A 16991-nucleotide genomic window follows, 5' to 3' on the forward strand; every position below is an offset into this window, starting at 1 on the left:
ACCCGGATTAATATCCATTCCCCCTGAGCTCCACGACCATCGCATCCCCTGCGTCCGAGATGTGGCAGACAGTCAGAAAGTGCACTTTCCCACACCGGCTATCTTCGGCTCTCGTCCACTATCCCATCCGCCAAGACGACGGAGTGAAATACGATGGATCTATTGTCAAGAGGCAGGCTGCGCACGCTGTGATGAGGAAACCTCGACACTATGTATCTGGTGAGCAAGGGCACGGCGTCGTCAAGGCGGTGCCATGGCCCCATCAAGGCCGAGACTCGCATTCAACACCAACGCAACAAGAATACGGACGATGAGCAAGGGCATAACGTTTGCCAGTGTCAGTGCTGTACCATAAGGCACATGTACGTTCTTGTGATGTCAGGGACTGTTTTCATTGCTAAGAGTAATCGTTCGAGTTCAGGCCACTTCAACCAGTCTCTCCTTTGATGATGACCTTTGCGCTTCCACGATGGTCGACGAGTATAGTATGACGCGACGAAACAACCGCGGTGTAGGAACATGCTGTGTATTGAATGTCGGTGCGACTCTTGAACAAGCAGGCGGCAGTTGGTATGCGTACGCCTTTTTTTCCCTGTGCAGTGCTAACGCTCCTTCTTTTAGCTAGGCATCCAGCGAGCCCAATGAACCCAAGATTCCAAACCTTGGCTTACACAAGAAATGCGCAGGTCCCAGTTCTGAGATCCATAAAGGCTTGCTTGTACTACTCGACCTTTCCTCGAAGCTTCCTCCCATCATCATCTGCGGCGCCCGGCAGTTCTCTTCTATCATCCTCAGTAATAGTTTGGCCGGCTATGAAAGTCTTGTCCAAGAGCGACCTCATCATCAACACTCTGTAGGTATCTTTTACCCAGCAACTCACCTAGCTGAGCCTTTCCACAGATCCAACCTGCGTACCGACCCTCAGCTGGAGCCAGTGAACTGCTATGTTCGTCATTATCCACAGCAGGCAATGGCTAATGTTGATTCCCCCCTGGGCCCCTACTTCCTGGTACGCCTTTGTTAATTTTGTCTAACGACATATGGCGAACTTTCTTTCTTCTAGACGTGAGTCGGACTCTGGCCTCTGAGCTTGATTAATGTTAACTTCATTTCAGTATCACCATTCCATTAGTAATGCGTACGTAGATTCAAAGATCTCTGCGCCATACCGTCCCAGACTAACACATCAAAGTGAGATTGCATGCTATAACTTCTAGCTGAATACGAGTCCTTGACCCGCAGAGTCTTCACATCAAGCAATTTGAATTGACCATATGTTTTTTTTCCTCCTTCATTGGAGTCTAAATCCCGAGATGCTCATCTTCATCATATCGTAGTTATGTGGATGCTAGTGGTCTTGTGCGATAACGTTCGACTCAGACTGTACCTCCTTGAAAGCGGCGAGAGAAGAAAGAATAACTTTAGACAGATGCAAAGCTGCCAGGCCTTTAACCTATTCTGTCCATAAATCTTTTGGTGATTTCCAGTTTCTTTGCCTTCGTGCTAGGAGCGTAGTTCATTCCGCTACATCTCTATTTCATGTCAGTTTTCCATAGTGCACGCGGCACGCGTTGTTCATTTGTTATGTCTGATTCTCAACGCTTTGCATTTTTCAGATGTCTATAGAATGCATGTACAGAGACTGGCAAAGCAGCCTACGCCATCGTGACCAACCGCAGTACGGAGCCTAGGAAATTCTGCTGTCTTATGTCAGTCCTGCTTTCTCTTTTTCGTCGATCTGTCCTAGTCGTGGTTGGCCGCCGTTAAAAAATGATTCTCTGAAGAGCACGCCTTCCCATGATTAATATCTTCAGAAGCTTCCGTATCTTTCCAGTTCGACCTTTTTTCGCTCTCTTATTTCTTTCCATAAACATCATATTGGCATTTGCATATTATTGGATATTTAAATGATCCTTCCGCGGTAAAAGAACGCGTCTCTACACCCTCGCAGCTGCTCCGGAAATTTTTTTCAGTACGTTGATTTTCACATTTTACCTACTTCGCTTACCGGTGTATGTCAGTCCGATCTTTTGACTTCTTCTTTCGCGGGCTCTGCCTCTGCAGCCCGGAACCAACGCCGAGAAACTGGATTTAAGTCAGCTTGGCGCATCTTGAAGTAAGAAACGCCTTACAGGCTTGACCGTCTGCGAGCGCAGTCAGTAAAACAGAGAGCAAACATAGTCAAGGTAAATCACCAGTATCAACGGATAATGCTTGCGTGGACGCAGATGCGCCGAGCACTACTAATAAGAAGGCGAATACAAACTTCATTCTGATAGTGAGAAGGGAGAGATGCTGTTCTAAAGTGCAAGTCAGTGGTTTATATACGTTGAACGTTTCCGGAATTGATGATTTATTCTCATGGCACGAAAATAAATCCTCCCCCGAGGAAGCGCCCCTTACTCTTCAACGAACCCCAAATCTCCACCTTTAATTCGGCAATCCGGTGCATCTGTATCCGGACCCAGCCTATCTAAACACGAAGTGATCTCGTGTTTTCCGAGTTCCCCTCACTAGCTGTTCCAGTGCAACGCCCAGGGATTTTGTTTCTTGCGTCTATTGAATACATGTAGCATTTGACACGATCTGGAGCTTCGAAACTGCCCGTAGGAGCGGACGGTTCACGGCTGACGCCGTTTCTGATACAGGTGAACATTCCATCGTACCAATAGTATCGCTTAGATGAGTTGGTAAGATCTCCACATGAATTATACGATCGTTCGAGCTGAACAAACTTTTTCCTTGTGATTCTTTGGAGCGTATGCACGCCCCGCATTCTTCCATTATAGCCATTTCATAAAGCGACTAACCGTTACCCTACTTACACCCAACATGCTTCGTCCCATGACGCGCTCTGTGTTCCTGACGCTAGGCATCACTTTGCTTTCAATCGGCACAGCGCTCAACATACTCAGCACGCTATATGCGCGTCACGAAACCCCAGAATACTCATCTATCATAGGTGAGATATCGTCAAGTTCCTGTGTAATATCCTCAGATCTGATTTTGTCGAAGATTTACATACATACTGGGGAGAAATCAGCGAGCTGCCGGAACGAATCAACGACGCCGTGTTGAGATTCCAGTTCGGGAATTACAGTATCACGTCGGACGACGAATGGGCGTCTCTGACTCCTCCGCATGGAGGTCAGATCCTGCTGGACGGCAGCAAGTATGATGTCTCGTTGTACCTGCAGCTGAGGTGCTTGAATACAGTCCGTGTTGCCTTTGTGACACTTCGAGACATTTTCAACGGCGAGTCACTGGCACGCGACATTAATTCCATCGACTCCAAAGAGACGGAGTATTGCCTGGACGTTCTAAGGCAGACAGTACAATGTACCGCAGACATTACGCTGGAGCCTGGCCAGGTGCTCGTTTTGTCGGATGGTTCAACTGATATGGGAGTATCCGGAAATCATGTTGATCACGTTTGCAGGGATTGGGTCCAAGTGAGGGAGTTCGTTGAAAATAACCAGGAATCATGGGATCGTTAGAGGATGTGTAGGTGGTCAACCGTCGACCGTCGTCGTTGTAGTGCGTCTTCTAAGCTGAGGTCAACTATCTCCTATCCGTAATTGGCAGCAGGTATCATACAGAATCAGAAATTTTCCAGGGCCACATTCTCCTTCGAGGCTCCAGTTACGCATTCAAGAATTGTGCTTAACAGGGCGCATTTCCAATAGTTCATCGGGAGTATACTTCTTCATGTCAATGCCATCTTCTTTGATTGGTTCCGAGTGCAAGAGGGAGCTTTAGCTAAGAAGAGTTTAGCGTCGGTGACCTGTTATAAATTCTAGAGTGGTTATCGATCACGATGTCTACTAAAACGATGGCCTAGACTTTTGGATATGGTGCGGGACCAATGAACCCGCGGTTGCCCCGCGGAAGAAACGAAGCCAAGGGAACAATTTCTGCTGGTTCCTAGTTCGATGTAGCATCAGTTTTGTTGAGAAGGCCCATGTTCGCCATGTTGCCGCCTGCGTTTTGGTATGAACATCGGTTAATAGTGTAATCCGGTATGAGATTGGATATATATTATAGCTTCCAAAGCCATTGAATAAGAACGTGAAAAATACTGACGCTATAACCCTTTCTCCATATCAACCAGAAACAGTATATTCACATTAGATCAGGGTCGGTTAGCCTTGAGCAGAGTCACTTCAGGGTCTACTAGGACGACTTCCACAGTTAGCTCTCACCTGTTAGTAAACAACGGTCTCAGTCTTCACCAGAATGATTGTAAAAGACTGAGGCACAACAGGAGACAAAAAAAATGAAATATGGTAGCGATCGTGAAACACTTGACTATAAATAGAGGGAATCCAAAAGGTCCGATGATGGGCATTGGCTGAACCTCTCAACATCACCATGTTTTTGAAAGTTCCACAATGCAATGCGAATCATGGTGGTAGAAGGAAGCAAAGGAGGATAGCACTTTCCATTTGTCACACTACCGCACGTAATGCGTAACACTTTATGAGCACGTGGTCGTGATTATACGGCACTTGCTAGCGTTGCTCAGTAAGGCAACATAACCGAAACTGCCCTCTCATGTTTATTTGCTGACTTATCGATACCCTTATCGCCAGTCAGCATGAGAGAGGTTACCTTATTGCACCAAGGTCGAGAGTCAAGTCCGGATAATGGACCAGTCGTCCAAAACAGTTTGGAGTTGAGCGACGCTCAGTTCAAGTTTCAATGCCTCATGGCTCCGTTTAGCTTACTCTGAAGTCTTTCTCTCCGTCGATGCATTACATTATCCGTTGATATTCCTGAAAATATATATTAGAATCTTCGGTCGTATTTATGGAATTGAGTTTTCGCCTCTTGGGCCCTAAGTTCTGACATATGTGTCCGCTTCTCGCTACAGCTAAGTGCTTACAGCTTGTCATTGCATGTGACCCTCCGTCCAATGCCAGGTCCACCGCCGCCATATCTAAAACCACCATTTGATGTAGATTGTTGACGAAGCATTGCTCTCTGCGAGGAGCAGGTGTAGGCTGAACAAAATCACCGCAAACAATTACCTTTCACGAGATATTGTCCTTATTGCCATTCGAGAACATACATAATTGATACTGTACATCGATCGATCGAATGGTCCCCCCCTATTTAATGCACACACAGGTCTTCTCCTGGATTGAGCCGCAGAGCAAGCGTCGACAATTCTATCATCGTTAGAATAATGTATCAGAAATTCCCACTTGGGCCTTCGATCGGTGCTGGATTTCAGCCTAGTGGCCCTGGTATCAGTGTGATTCCACTTTGTCATCAGTGAAGAATAAGCCCTGTGTCTTCTCTAAGATTTTTTTCAGCTTAAAGTGACCTGCTGGTAGATATATATATGCATACTAAAGCATACTCTGATCAGGCGACAGCATAGCAGTCCATGGAAATGTCTCCTGAGTCAACAGTATGATTCATATTCTATGCATGATTTTATGCCAGGACGATACGCAGCAACCAATCTAAGACACTGATTTATGATGAACCCGACTCGGGGCCGCCCAGGATCTGCGGTCCGTGGTATACTGCAAAGAACGTAACAGATCTTCCGAGTCGGCAAGCGTGATTCACAGCTCCTTTTAGAATATGATTTGCGTCCCCTTCGGCAACGACACACCGCAAGCGATGATCTTCGTTGTGAAAAGAAAATAGTGGGAGCAAATAAATATTGTTAAGTTACTAGTACAGTCGAATGTGGTGCACTAGAGAGGAATTCCTTCAATGACCCGGTGAACAACAGCATCAACTACCAATCCAGCAAGTATCAGATTCCCAATCGTCGGCGTGTGCAAGAAAAACTTCATACACTGCCTCGGCTTGTCAACATCCGTCACGACGAGCTCCTTCAGAAGAATGGATTTAGAAAGCGCCACGGCAACATAATACGCAATCCCCTGCTCGTTGAGGACACCAGCCAATGACATCAACACTGCAAAGCCGACAGTGGTGGCGGAGCAGATGTAAATCGTGTATTTGCCGCACAATATGGCGAGCGACTTGATGCCAATCTTGACATCATCCACCTTGTCCTGGTGCTGATACACCGTCTCGTATGTGATCGTCCACATCGTCGCACCGAGGTATGCAGCAGTGAGGGCGTGGTAGGAAATTTTGGCGTCAGGCGCCAGGTCTGCCCAGCCCATGTAGATACCGATGTTGAACATCAAGCCCTGAAGGAACGTCAGATCGCTGATTTCTGCATGAATCACAAAGGTACTTACCAAAGGAATGGGCGCAAAGTACATCCAGCGCTTGTATGTGGGGTACAGCACGTACAACGGCCACACGTACATGGAAATACGTAGACTGAATAGACGAGTATGGTAAGCATAGAAAACCTGTATCAGAGAGGAAACACGTACGCTCCGGGACTTAGAACCTTGAAAGCCAAAAAGACACCAATCACGACTTGGAGAGCGAAGAACAACCAGGCACGCTCAATGCTGATAGCACCTCTAGGGAGTGCCCGATTCTTCGTGCGCTCCACGTTCGCGTCAATATCATAGTCGAGGATGTCGTCAATGGTCATGATCTGAGATCAAGGATGAGATAGCGAAGACGGCTTCGAACATCTAGACTCACCAAGCATTTGATCCCGATGCAAAGGAAAAAGTAGACGACGGCCCGGATAAGGCATTCCAGTCCCGTCAGCTGAGGGTAAGCGTGGTACACCATCGCTAAAGACCACGCTATCATTCCCGGTTAGCGAACGGAAACGGAAGTCCACAGACATCCACACTCACCCACTGGAAGAAACACCGTTGCACATCCCATCCCATTTTGGAGACGGCAGAGCTCCCAGCAAGCACCGATCTCAGTCCGAGTCGGTGGTGCGATGAGGGTTTTGACGTTCGAAGAGATCGAGGAGAAACCCAAAATGATCGTCTCCCTCAGACCCTTCTTGGAAACCAAGGAGGCGAAAGACTGCGAACAGATAGCAGTAGAGAGAGCCATTGGAGGAAGAGATAGTAGTAATGGTGGTAGAAGACTGTACGATGCGGAGAACCTGATCTCCTCCCATTTTCACGCCCGTACCTATATACCAGTCGGACGCTGGTGCATCCTCTCGTACGACCGTCGTAAACGAAACACTGGCAGCAGCGCAGGAACAAGGGGCAACGAATGAAATTTGATCGAGGACCGTCTGCATCTCAGATTGATGGTCGACGCCAGTGATCGACCGCGTAGCATTGGTCGATCTTACTGATGTAGTCTCCATGCGGTTGCATCCGCGTCCGACTCGCACGTTAGCGGTGATGCCCAAATGAGGAAATCCTTGCCCGCTATACGTATGACCATGATCGCTCCTCGAGGTGCTCCAAAGAGAGAATGCTATTGCAGCGTTCAATATCTAATCCTGGGGAAGACCAACGTAAATGCAAAATCCCTGAAAAACTATGTCAAGATTGGCATGCATACCGGCAACCATGGTACTTGTTATAAACGCACCGTAAAACATTTCATAGCCGGATGTCCTCATGTCCATACACTGGACATGTCTAGCACTAAAGACGTCTTTTCTCTGCGGATGAGATGCACAGGCCAAATCGTTATGGATCAGGGTTGTATGCATACACTTACAACCGTTCCATTTCTCCTCTACGACGTTTTGTTTTAAAGAATCTTGCTTCAGCGCTTCCCGTACCGAAATACGTTCCAAAGAGAAGCAGAGGCTCTGAAGCTAGTCGCAGTCGGAGCTTGAAAGTTCAAACATTCTCTCGATTCTCGAGCGGGAATATAATTTGAAGGATTTATGCTCAACTGCAAGAACTATACCGGGCAAAGTCAATCGGCGCGTCAATGTCGGTAGCCAAAGGTCCTGTTTGTCTCTGTTACTTTTCAGCACTGATGCTGCACAGCCACCACAATGCTGTCTCTCCTCCAACTTTACTCGATGGAAGATTCGTCGGCTTTCACTTGAAATGATATGATGGTCTATCTCTCTGCTTCAGTCTATTGCTTTTTGTCTCGTGCCAGCTAACAAGTGCTTATTGCTTGCTTATCTATGATCCTTTGTATACACCGCAGCACCCCTCGACTTGTGTCACCAGTTTAACCGTACACTGACACCTTCTTAGTTTGCTCTCATCTTCTCTGAAGAGCTTCAAGGTCGCCTAGCATGGGTCTTACACTGCCACCCGACTCGGGGCCGTCGACTAATTGCGGCCCGAAATCGACGCGTATCCGAGTCGGTATCTGACATATCGGGTTCAGATCTTTCAATGTCCTTTGACGCTCGAGGAAAACCTTCGAAAGAATCTGTGAGATCTTTCGATGTATGTGTATCACTTTACTGCTCTCTTTCGTTTGCTCTCTCCTCCCTGTCGTCGATCCAACGCACACTTTCACGATCGCCAGAAATGCTGAATGGAGAACCATCTCCAATCTCGAAAAATATCAAATGGATATACATCCCTACGGCTCATTTGCTACAATGCTAATTTTAGAATTTCATTTTGGGAGAACTGACGCTGGAGTCGCAGTCCATGCTGAAAGCGTCGATTCGGAGGTTGACCACGAGCCCCCTGCCGTTGCTGTACAGCTGCTTCAATACGAATCTGCCCATTTCATGCCGTAATTCTACTACATTTACACTTTCCTTGGTAATCGGATAGTCGCGGCCTGTGATGCCCTAGTTCGACGCACAGCCTTGTTCTAAAACTACCATCCCAGGTGACCATTGTAATGTCGACGCAAGATTCTGAAGTCAGTCTGTCTGCCGGTGCTGTCACCGACACGTCGCCTCTATTGCCAAGATATGAGGTGGCCGATGCTAGCAACGACAACCGAAGACGGAACCTTTGCAAGTGAGTGTCTCCTTCAATCCCTCTTGTACGTGATTAACAGCGTTGGTCTAAGGCTGTTTCTTGTAGCTGCTGTGTACTTTCTGCACGTCCGTACTTTTACTCTTCTTCATACTTATCTGCTGAATTTCCTTCGATAGCGAGGGATGTACGATGAGTTCGTCTCAGTTTACATCATATTACGAAGGGATGGAGTGCATGAATACTGGTACTTCTGGAAATGTAAGTGCCTTCAACTCCATGTGATTTGTCACACATGGAAACTTGCCCATAGTCGTGGAAAGGCCAGTATTGAGTCTACTCGCCATTGGATGGTGGAGCCACATCGCAGACGTGTGGGGGAGGAGACCGGTAATGCTTATTTCTATGACCGGAACGACGTTATCGTGCGTTTTTTTAAAAATTAGCGTACCGTATTATCATTGATCAATAATACAGCTACCTTGTCTTCGTCCTACTCCAACAAGTAGGACTCCTGCAGAGGGAGGATGGCGCTTGTGTAGGAATCGTTCAAGCTCTGGACTGTCTATTTGGGGGTAGCATCGCCTTCAATGGCTTACTTCACACGTACGCCTAGACTCTACAATTCAACGACTGCTGATTGTTTCTTTAATCGTAGTTGTATCGGCGACTGCACCTCGCCCGGTTCAAGGCAAGTCTTTTAATACGAATCCCCTTTTATTTTTGACAATTGTTACCATCAGGTTCAAGTTATTCAGTGCTCTCAAGGGCCTGAGCATCTTTTTTTATGTCGGAGGCACAGAGGTACGTACTAGTCCCAAATGTCCTTTCGAGTTCAAGATATATCTGAGCATGGGGCCCAATTTAACAGCTTGTCATGCTCCTGCTGGATATTGCAAGCCAGAAATATCTTGACCTGTCGATGGTCATATCCAGCTTTGTCGCCGTGCTAAACATCGTTCTGATCATTTGGCTCCTGCCCGAAACACTGCGGAACCCAGACTACAACTTACCTGTCTTCAAGGCTGTGATTTCTCCCGTGATGGTATCCTTACAGCGACCATGGTTGGCTCTAGCCCTCTTCGTGTATGCTCTGACCCCGGTAAGACACTCTATATATTTCCATGGCTCGAAATATTCAACCAAGCAATCCAGAGCTTCGAAATCGTCAAAATATGGTTCGGGATAATATGTTCAGAAGGTCCTTTCTTCGTACGTTTACGGGTTCTTCTCGCCTATCCGTACTAAGACTCGTTTGCTTCATAACAGGTCCAGTGGTACTTGATATTCCCACTCCTTGCCTCGGCCTTTGCACTGCTCCTTCTTTATCCCGGTAAGTGCTCATCATTCACCCCGGCGCCGCCTAGTTCACGAATAAAAATTTCCGCCAGCCATTGCAATCCTATATCAACGAAAAGCGCGACCTCTTCGATCCGTTCTCAAGTTCACCAGGCACCTAGCTTACACCTGTCTCTCCATCGACGTCTTCTCCACTGTCACAGTCCTTTGTATCGCAGCTTCAAATAGAATCGCCCACCTCGTTTTCGCCGCTCTCTCGCCTTTCACAGTTGCTATCGCTCCCGCTATCTATTCATTTGTGCCTGCTCACAGTGCAGTTCTCTTCGGCTCTTTCTCCGTCATCGAGGCGCTGGGCGGCATGTTCTCGGTATGTGGCGTCTCGTTCGATTTTCCGTCGTCTGACAGGTTTCCAAGAATATGTTCATCCAAAGATTTTGGAGCTGGGGTAACACCGACATCGCTCAATATAGACTTCTCTATGGCGCCTTGGCGATCTGCCTTATTTTGACAGGCCTGCTGCTTTTTGTTGATTCTACAGGTGGTAGCGTCGATGAAGAAGACAGCTCTACAGTACTGTCTACCCATGATGACGAAGAAAGCCTGACTGTCCATAGTTGAGTCCATAATGTAGATGTAAATGTAAATGTATCCATCTATGTGATTTTGATATCTGCTATTCGAACATGCACTGTTAGCTAATGAATTGAGGCATTGCGTACGTACAAGGATAAATCATGGCGCGTGGAGGGTATCAAAAAATGAAGTGCTTGACACGAGGGTATGTATGTTCAATGTGACTGTCTGGATGTATCAACGTCCATCAGGACTTGAGAAGCACGTTGACGTGCGGCACTGAAGTTGGTTTCAGAGCGCAAAATGAAAGTGGTATCCAAGAAAGAGAAGATGCCCTTGGGAACAAATGATCCACTCTGGAAATCCGACGGTCCCGGTTTTCCCGCTATAGCACCACTTCCCAAAATACCTCGCGGACCTTGTACGCAGCTGGACTCTGTATCCGACTCTCCACCCCAAGAGCACTGAGATCACACACGGGCTTGTCGAACTTGAGCCCTGCTGCGATGAACGTTGACCGCCGTATCAGATGCGTAGAAGGCGAGTACGATGACGACGTCACTCCGGAGCGAGGCGTATGACGCCAAAACGTCGTCGGCCGATCTACAATCAAAACATCGGGCTGAGCAGTCATGATGGAGCTGAAACGGCGGAGACTCACGTAACGGTGGTGGCGGCTTCAACAGCTCGTTCTTGTTATGCCCATACCCAAAAGACCACGTTCTTGTGGCCGACGTCGGTGTATTCCATGTAGTCATGCTCCTCTTGGTGCGATGTCTCGTGAACTGCGGCGTTGTCGAGCCGGTTGATGAAGGTGAATTTGCGGGGGAGTCGTTCTCCAGCTGGAAAGTGGTCTTGAATGGAGGTGCGCTTCGAGACCGTGTGGGCCGATGTCGAGTGTTAGGGTACCGGGTGGTTCGTGATGGCAAAGGTTCCGGCGATGGCGCTCTGGTCCTGTGCTGCATCGCAGAGTCATCTGGAGTAGGTACACTTGACGACGGGGAACAAGGTACACTTGATGACGAGGAATACGAAGACATTGAGGTTGTATCCAGCGATACCCTCGTAGATGTCGACGTGGACGCCGATGCGGAAGACGACTGCGAGGCTTCCCTATCGTGTGCTGGGGAATCTGACCGCGGCCCTGAAAGTATCATCACTGATGACGTTGACGCCTCTTCCTCTTCCCTCTCCTCCGCAATACTAGTACTTGACAATCTCCTGCTCCTCATTACATTGCTTGAATACACGTCTAGTGACCACGATTGCTGCTCATTTCGTGTCGGTGGCGAAAGGGAGTTCTTCGAACGCCGTGGAATTCCCGTCCCATTCCAAGAGAACGGTCTTCTGCTCTGAGGTATTAGAGGCACTGGGGGAAGGGAAGAAAGGACCGTGAGGTCTGCCATCGTCGCTGTCGTCAAAGGGGACACGGTAAGAGTATAAATACAAAAGCAATAAGCAAGCCCGTGTGAAGATCCGTGGCCCTTGCCAAGCATGGCCAATTAATTATGTAAAGTGCTGTTTCCTCTGAGACGACCGCTTTGAAGCCGTTACGAAAATATTTCTTCCAGGCTTCCTTTTTGTCATTATACTCTCCGTTAACGTGGCCATGGAGGTTGCAACTTTGAAGTTCTTCGAACGTTCTCTCATACTGACCATTAATCCGCTTACTGCGGTACGGGGAAACCAGGCTGCGTGCCATTCACTGCAAATCGAGTTTGAAGCACTCTTCAAGTTTTCACACTCACTTGCACCGGCCTGGGTTGATAAGATCTTACACTAAGGTGACCCTGCGATGTGTCTGGTCAAGGATAACCAATGTTAGTTGGATCTTCAGAGCTAGAGTCACGAATGGCAAGCGAATTGTCAACGTTAGTACCGACATTCTCTTAATTCTTCCTGGGTCGCCTAGACGAAGGTTTCTCCCGACATTTAAAAGTTCGCCGTAAAGTTACGACCTGCACTCAAATCGCGGTCCCCTTGCCTGTCGAACGTCGCCACGTCTAAATAGACGTCTATAGTAGCCGAGCTCCGCGACTGAGAGCGAGAAAACTCGGTGAGAAATGCTAGACCAAAATAAACACGGGCACTTCCGAGATTATCCCCAGTGTCAGTAAGGTTAGGTTCACCCATGCAGAATCTCTTTTCACGCATGCCATATAGCCACAGAGTCCTCAGAGGGTCCCGGAGCCGCTTAGAGGAGAGAGCCCAAGAATCACAAGCATAGTCAGCCGGCAGGAGATTCTGTACCAATGCACCCAGTATCTATTGTCAGAAATTGTTGATGTCCTTCTCGATGAAACGGCCATACATGGCCCTGCAGCGCACACAAACAGTTCTACTGCTTATCCAAGACACTGACTAGTGTAATCCATATCCCATTCTTGCTCAGAGGCGTTGACAGTTGAAAGATGGTACATGTCCATGAAATAGGCAAGATAATTAAAGTCGCCACAGACGAGGCAAGCAGGGTTACTAGCCTCCCGACGAGCCCGTCAAGGAACTTGGGCGATGTCTCCTTGATTTCTCAGTCAGCCTGAAAATATGAATGATGCTGAGCTGGATAACTGCCGCAGTTGGAGGAACCGACATGCCACGCAGAATAATGACCCACCGCATGAGAGTAAGAAACTAGGAATGCCAAATGGTTGCCCATAATGATCATAAGAATAGTATGGCTACACATTTCATATCAGATGGATAGCAGGGTGAAAGGGGAAAATGTCCAGGGAGCCGACACTCAGCGGTATCAGGCATCTTGGCTATGAACGCCATGATGGATTGTTCTACCTCGAAAATTCAGTCCTAGCCTCGCGAGGCTCTCCCTCCCTTTGCCTGAACAACGGTAACACACATCGTGTCCCATAGGTACCTGCTCTTCGACATGACTCGCGCTCCCCCGCGGCACTCGATGAAAGGCGACATCTGGACGATGTTCGACAAGTCCATATATTCCGTCGAAAAGAAGAGCTTCAAGAAGCCAATATCAACATCTTGTCCCTCCCTTAGTGAGTAGATGTGCGGAACCGTCCCACTCGCGCCGTACCCGATGGTCAACGATCCTCCAGGAGGGAGAGAAACATCAACGGCGCCGTCTTTTGCACTTCCCGGTTGATAGTACGAATCTGAAAAGGCAGGTGATCTGGTCAGTCGAACGGGAAGTGAGGATCAGCAAGACAGCGCACCGATGCTCAAATCACTGACATCAAAATAGAACATCGAAACATAAAGAGGTACCGACATCATATTGGTTATCTTGAATCCATACATCGCGTCCTCATCGACATCGACGGAAATCACACCTTCAATGTTCAGATTATCGCCATCGGGTTCCAAAATCTCTAGTAAATCATCCGTGAACTTCCCGGTCTCTTTAAGCTTCATACACTCGAGCGTGACGTTGCTGGCGAGGGGGCTCCCTTGGCTAGAACGGTGAAGGTTCCAGTAAAAATGAGCGGAACATTGAAGAATGCGGTGGATAGTGTCTGAATCATCGATTTTGACTTTGAATGGCATACGTGTTAGCCCATGTTGTCGACAGCGCTCATCCATGATCTCGAAATGGACAACATCACCATCCGCGCCAATGACCAGATCCGGCTTATCGCTGCGCTTCTCCACCAAACGGAATCGCCTCTTTGCTGCTTCGATGCTTTGCATCTCGTCGGCTATCTGCTTAAAGACACCGAGTAATTTTATATCAGGCTCGATGAAAAGGCAAATATCCTGTCCCTCGCCGACTCCAGTCTGCAAGGCATATCCAATACTAGCAAGGGAGAATGGTGTTTCATCGCCGCGCGGAGCGAAATCGCACGTGGTGGTAAAAGCGGTGGTGGTTGAAGCAACGACAGTTCCAAGCACAGATACCACGTTTCTATCAGCGAAGACAACGAACTCGGCCTTGCTTGTGATCCCATGGGCCTCGCCAGCTTCCAAAGTGTACCGTCCCGGCATGCCAGAGGCACGGATGGGGTATAATTCACATTGTGGGTTGGTTACTTTGGAATTGAAAAGATATCGGTTTTGGTGGACTCCTTTGCACTGTGGATCTTGCCTATAACAGATAGATCAGTTTTAGTAGACTAGGACACGAAAGTGGGCCTACGCGGGAAGATCAGGCAGATTGGTTATTACATCCTTGTATGTAAGCTTGTCGACGCCGTTGTCCTGTAACAAGATCAACAACGCTGAAGTAAAGGCGCCACGTCCGAGTTTCTCCATGGCTGCCTGTCCCGCTTTACATGCTGAAAGGAGCATATGTGATGACAGACCGCTCTTCTCGAATCCTTTTGTGATAACACTCGCCCGAGCATCGGGTTCAATGTCATGCAAGAGGTCTTGATCAACTGTATAAGTCTTAGAGAGATCGGTCCCGCGAACGGCAAAAGTAGGATCATTGCCTTCCATTCGCGTGCCCGAGCCAGAGTGACAACAATCAAAAATGACGGTCTGTCGATGCACTTGATCAGATACCATGCATGATAGAAACAGGTGGAAGCTTACGATGTTGTCAGATTTTTTCGCAGCGAGGTCTGCGAGAAGATGAGAGAGCCTTACATCTAATACTCCTTGACCTCGCCTGGAGCCGCTCGACCCCCTGGGGTCAAAGTCGTGTGGAACTAGCATTTGTATCTTCCCGTTGGCGGTGGGCCATCCGGACGGGGCGTTCGCTTCGGCTCCATGCCCTGCGTAGTAGATAAGAATTGCGTCCTCCTTCTTGATCGCCGAATTGTCCCCGAGCCTTTTAATCTCCGTCTCGATAGTAAATCTCGTGGCTTCCTCATTGCGAAGATTCTTAATTTGGTCCTTTGGAACGCTGAGAGTCTCTTGTAAAAATGTATTGACGGCGTCAGCATCGGCAACTGCACCCTTCAGATGTTGGACCTCGTTCGAAAGGTACTTATCGATGCCTATAACCAGCGCAAATAGGGGGGGGACAGCGCTGACCATCGCTTAATTAGTGTCATACCGTAGGAGGTGAAAATAAAACCAACAGTCCAAAGGTAATAGGCTGAGGAGGACTGTGAAGGACAGAGTCATTACGGATTATTCAGATGGACAGAATCTACATACGACGAAGAAGATTCAGGCTTTTGCTCTGGAGGACAACTGAAAGGTTCGAGCATTAGTGAGTTGATGGTCTTTTGCTTAATGAACTCTTACGTTGGAGTAAGGGAACGGTGAAGCAGGAAGCGGAGATTCGATAGGAATTGTCGGAAGAATTGGGATACTCTTGACCACTGCAGGAAGTCCAACATAATGCCGACTCTGAGCCAGTCAAAAAACAGGTGGATGAAAGACAAGAGGGATGCGATCAGTGGGACCGTGGGTGTGACTTGGATGGCAGGGAAAAGAAGCGCAACACTTTATACATGCCCAACGCGACGGCTCCATTTTGATGAATAACATCATGACGATTGCAGCGACGTATCGATAACTTGAGGGGGTCACGTGTATACACAAACACATCAACAACGACCGTGAGAAATAAAGATAAGTGAGACAAGTGGTCGAAGCGTGCAGATCTTTGCAATCGTGGAGGAAGAGGTGAGGATTGGTAGTTTCGTGCATGCCCGCAAGCTGGCTTCGTGTAAAGTATCTAGCATATTTTGGCATCGAACATCGAATGTCAATGAATTGCCAGGTAACAATATCATGCTAGATACCAAGGAGCTGCTGATGTTTCAGTTCTAGGTGGGCCCTTAAGTTCATCGAGAAAGTCCGGACATTGGATGTTCCTCCGATGCGACGCAGTGTGTTTCTCTCTCCTGGTTCGGATGGCCTCCAGTGTATCACGCGGTGTCGCAGGTTGCTCAGGGGGGGGGGCAATTATTTCGGTGAATGAATCCAAAGTAGAAGGGGTTGCGACACTTCATTCATATCATTCCGTCGCAAGGCTAACGAGCTATGACGAAGGAGGATCTTGATAAGCTTTCAACTCCCTCAGCTGTGATTTTTTCTCAATGTGGAACTCTGTTCTCCTACTGTTGTTTCTGCCGAGGTCGTGAGGGAGCACTTGCGACGGGACTTTCCCAGAGCGTAGGGCTGGTTCGATCATGTAGCAATCAATTGCAATATAATTAAGGATCTGTTGGGGAGGTCAAACGTCCGGTCAGGCCAGAAGCAGCATCATAAGAAAGACCAGGAGCGGTAGCAGTGCACGCCTCTGCCGCCAATGGCAGGTAGTACAACTGCATGCGATATGGTGTTGGTGGTGTTGGTACCGGCACAAGATATGAGTAATACCGTTGTGATCGCACAGTTGCGTCTCACGGAGTAGACACTTGATGGGATGCGTTATAAAAAATGTCTGGTAAGCATGAATATTATGTGTAATGCATATAG

At 48.0% G+C, this 16991-nt stretch overlaps 8 protein-coding genes across 8 annotated transcripts; 3 read left to right on the forward strand and 5 right to left on the reverse strand.

The window, feature by feature from the left end:
* Window positions 1-59: 59 nt before the first annotated feature.
* BT62DRAFT_923651 (uncharacterized protein) lies at window positions 60-1691 on the forward strand (the record flags this gene model as incomplete). Its single annotated transcript, XM_043184538.1, has 8 exons — window positions 60-219; window positions 516-570; window positions 626-853; window positions 901-1009; window positions 1064-1065; window positions 1116-1138; window positions 1381-1541; window positions 1617-1691. 8 exons carry the CDS (start codon window positions 60-62, stop codon window positions 1689-1691), a joined length of 813 nt encoding a protein of 270 aa, XP_043034433.1.
* A 326-nt stretch (window positions 1692-2017) lies between these two features.
* BT62DRAFT_1012158 (uncharacterized protein) lies at window positions 2018-2271 on the reverse strand (the record flags this gene model as incomplete). The annotated part of the gene is made up of 3 exons (XM_043177892.1): window positions 2018-2085; window positions 2133-2144; window positions 2196-2271. The coding sequence occupies 3 exons, from the start codon at window positions 2269-2271 to the stop codon at window positions 2018-2020; spliced, it is 156 nt and encodes a 51-aa protein (XP_043034434.1).
* A 423-nt stretch (window positions 2272-2694) lies between these two features.
* BT62DRAFT_975234 (uncharacterized protein) lies at window positions 2695-3589 on the forward strand. The gene is made up of 2 exons (XM_043189183.1): window positions 2695-2958; window positions 3012-3589. Exons 1-2 carry the CDS (start codon window positions 2833-2835, stop codon window positions 3495-3497), a joined length of 612 nt encoding a protein of 203 aa, XP_043034435.1. The 5' UTR covers window positions 2695-2832; the 3' UTR covers window positions 3498-3589.
* A 2020-nt stretch (window positions 3590-5609) lies between these two features.
* Window positions 5610-7174, reverse strand: BT62DRAFT_558221 (UbiA-domain-containing protein). Its single transcript, XM_043181391.1, has 5 exons — window positions 6753-7174; window positions 6592-6698; window positions 6372-6541; window positions 6231-6315; window positions 5610-6179 (listed from the first exon to the last, which is right to left on the reverse strand). Exons 1-5 carry the CDS (start codon window positions 6961-6963, stop codon window positions 5712-5714), a joined length of 1041 nt encoding a protein of 346 aa, XP_043034436.1. The 5' UTR covers window positions 6964-7174; the 3' UTR covers window positions 5610-5711.
* Window positions 7175-8773: 1599 nt separating this feature from the next.
* BT62DRAFT_558260 (uncharacterized protein) lies at window positions 8774-10904 on the forward strand. The gene is made up of 10 exons (XM_043181392.1): window positions 8774-9035; window positions 9088-9199; window positions 9252-9380; window positions 9433-9465; window positions 9518-9578; window positions 9646-9876; window positions 9930-9986; window positions 10044-10107; window positions 10166-10440; window positions 10488-10904. Exons 1-10 carry the CDS (start codon window positions 8960-8962, stop codon window positions 10689-10691), a joined length of 1242 nt encoding a protein of 413 aa, XP_043034437.1. The 5' UTR covers window positions 8774-8959; the 3' UTR covers window positions 10692-10904.
* Window positions 10905-11031: 127 nt separating this feature from the next.
* Window positions 11032-12052, reverse strand: BT62DRAFT_923655 (uncharacterized protein; the record flags this gene model as incomplete). Its single annotated transcript, XM_043184539.1, has 2 exons — window positions 11032-11249; window positions 11308-12052. The coding sequence occupies 2 exons, from the start codon at window positions 12050-12052 to the stop codon at window positions 11032-11034; spliced, it is 963 nt and encodes a 320-aa protein (XP_043034438.1).
* Window positions 12053-12578: 526 nt separating this feature from the next.
* On the reverse strand, window positions 12579-13421 carry BT62DRAFT_1012163 (uncharacterized protein; the record flags this gene model as incomplete). Its single annotated transcript, XM_043177893.1, has 4 exons — window positions 12579-12839; window positions 13102-13164; window positions 13215-13277; window positions 13329-13421. The coding sequence occupies 4 exons, from the start codon at window positions 13419-13421 to the stop codon at window positions 12579-12581; spliced, it is 480 nt and encodes a 159-aa protein (XP_043034439.1).
* A 30-nt stretch (window positions 13422-13451) lies between these two features.
* On the reverse strand, window positions 13452-15904 carry BT62DRAFT_1080460 (uncharacterized protein; the record flags this gene model as incomplete). Its single annotated transcript, XM_043179587.1, has 7 exons — window positions 13452-13771; window positions 13832-14700; window positions 14752-15095; window positions 15150-15588; window positions 15641-15667; window positions 15720-15755; window positions 15810-15904. 7 exons carry the CDS (start codon window positions 15902-15904, stop codon window positions 13452-13454), a joined length of 2130 nt encoding a protein of 709 aa, XP_043034440.1.
* Window positions 15905-16991: the final 1087 nt, after the last annotated feature.

This window comes from Guyanagaster necrorhizus, assembly GCF_019112545.1.
Source record: "Guyanagaster necrorhizus MCA 3950 unplaced genomic scaffold BT62scaffold_43, whole genome shotgun sequence".
NCBI classification, from domain to species: Eukaryota; Fungi; Basidiomycota; class Agaricomycetes; order Agaricales; family Physalacriaceae; genus Guyanagaster; species Guyanagaster necrorhizus.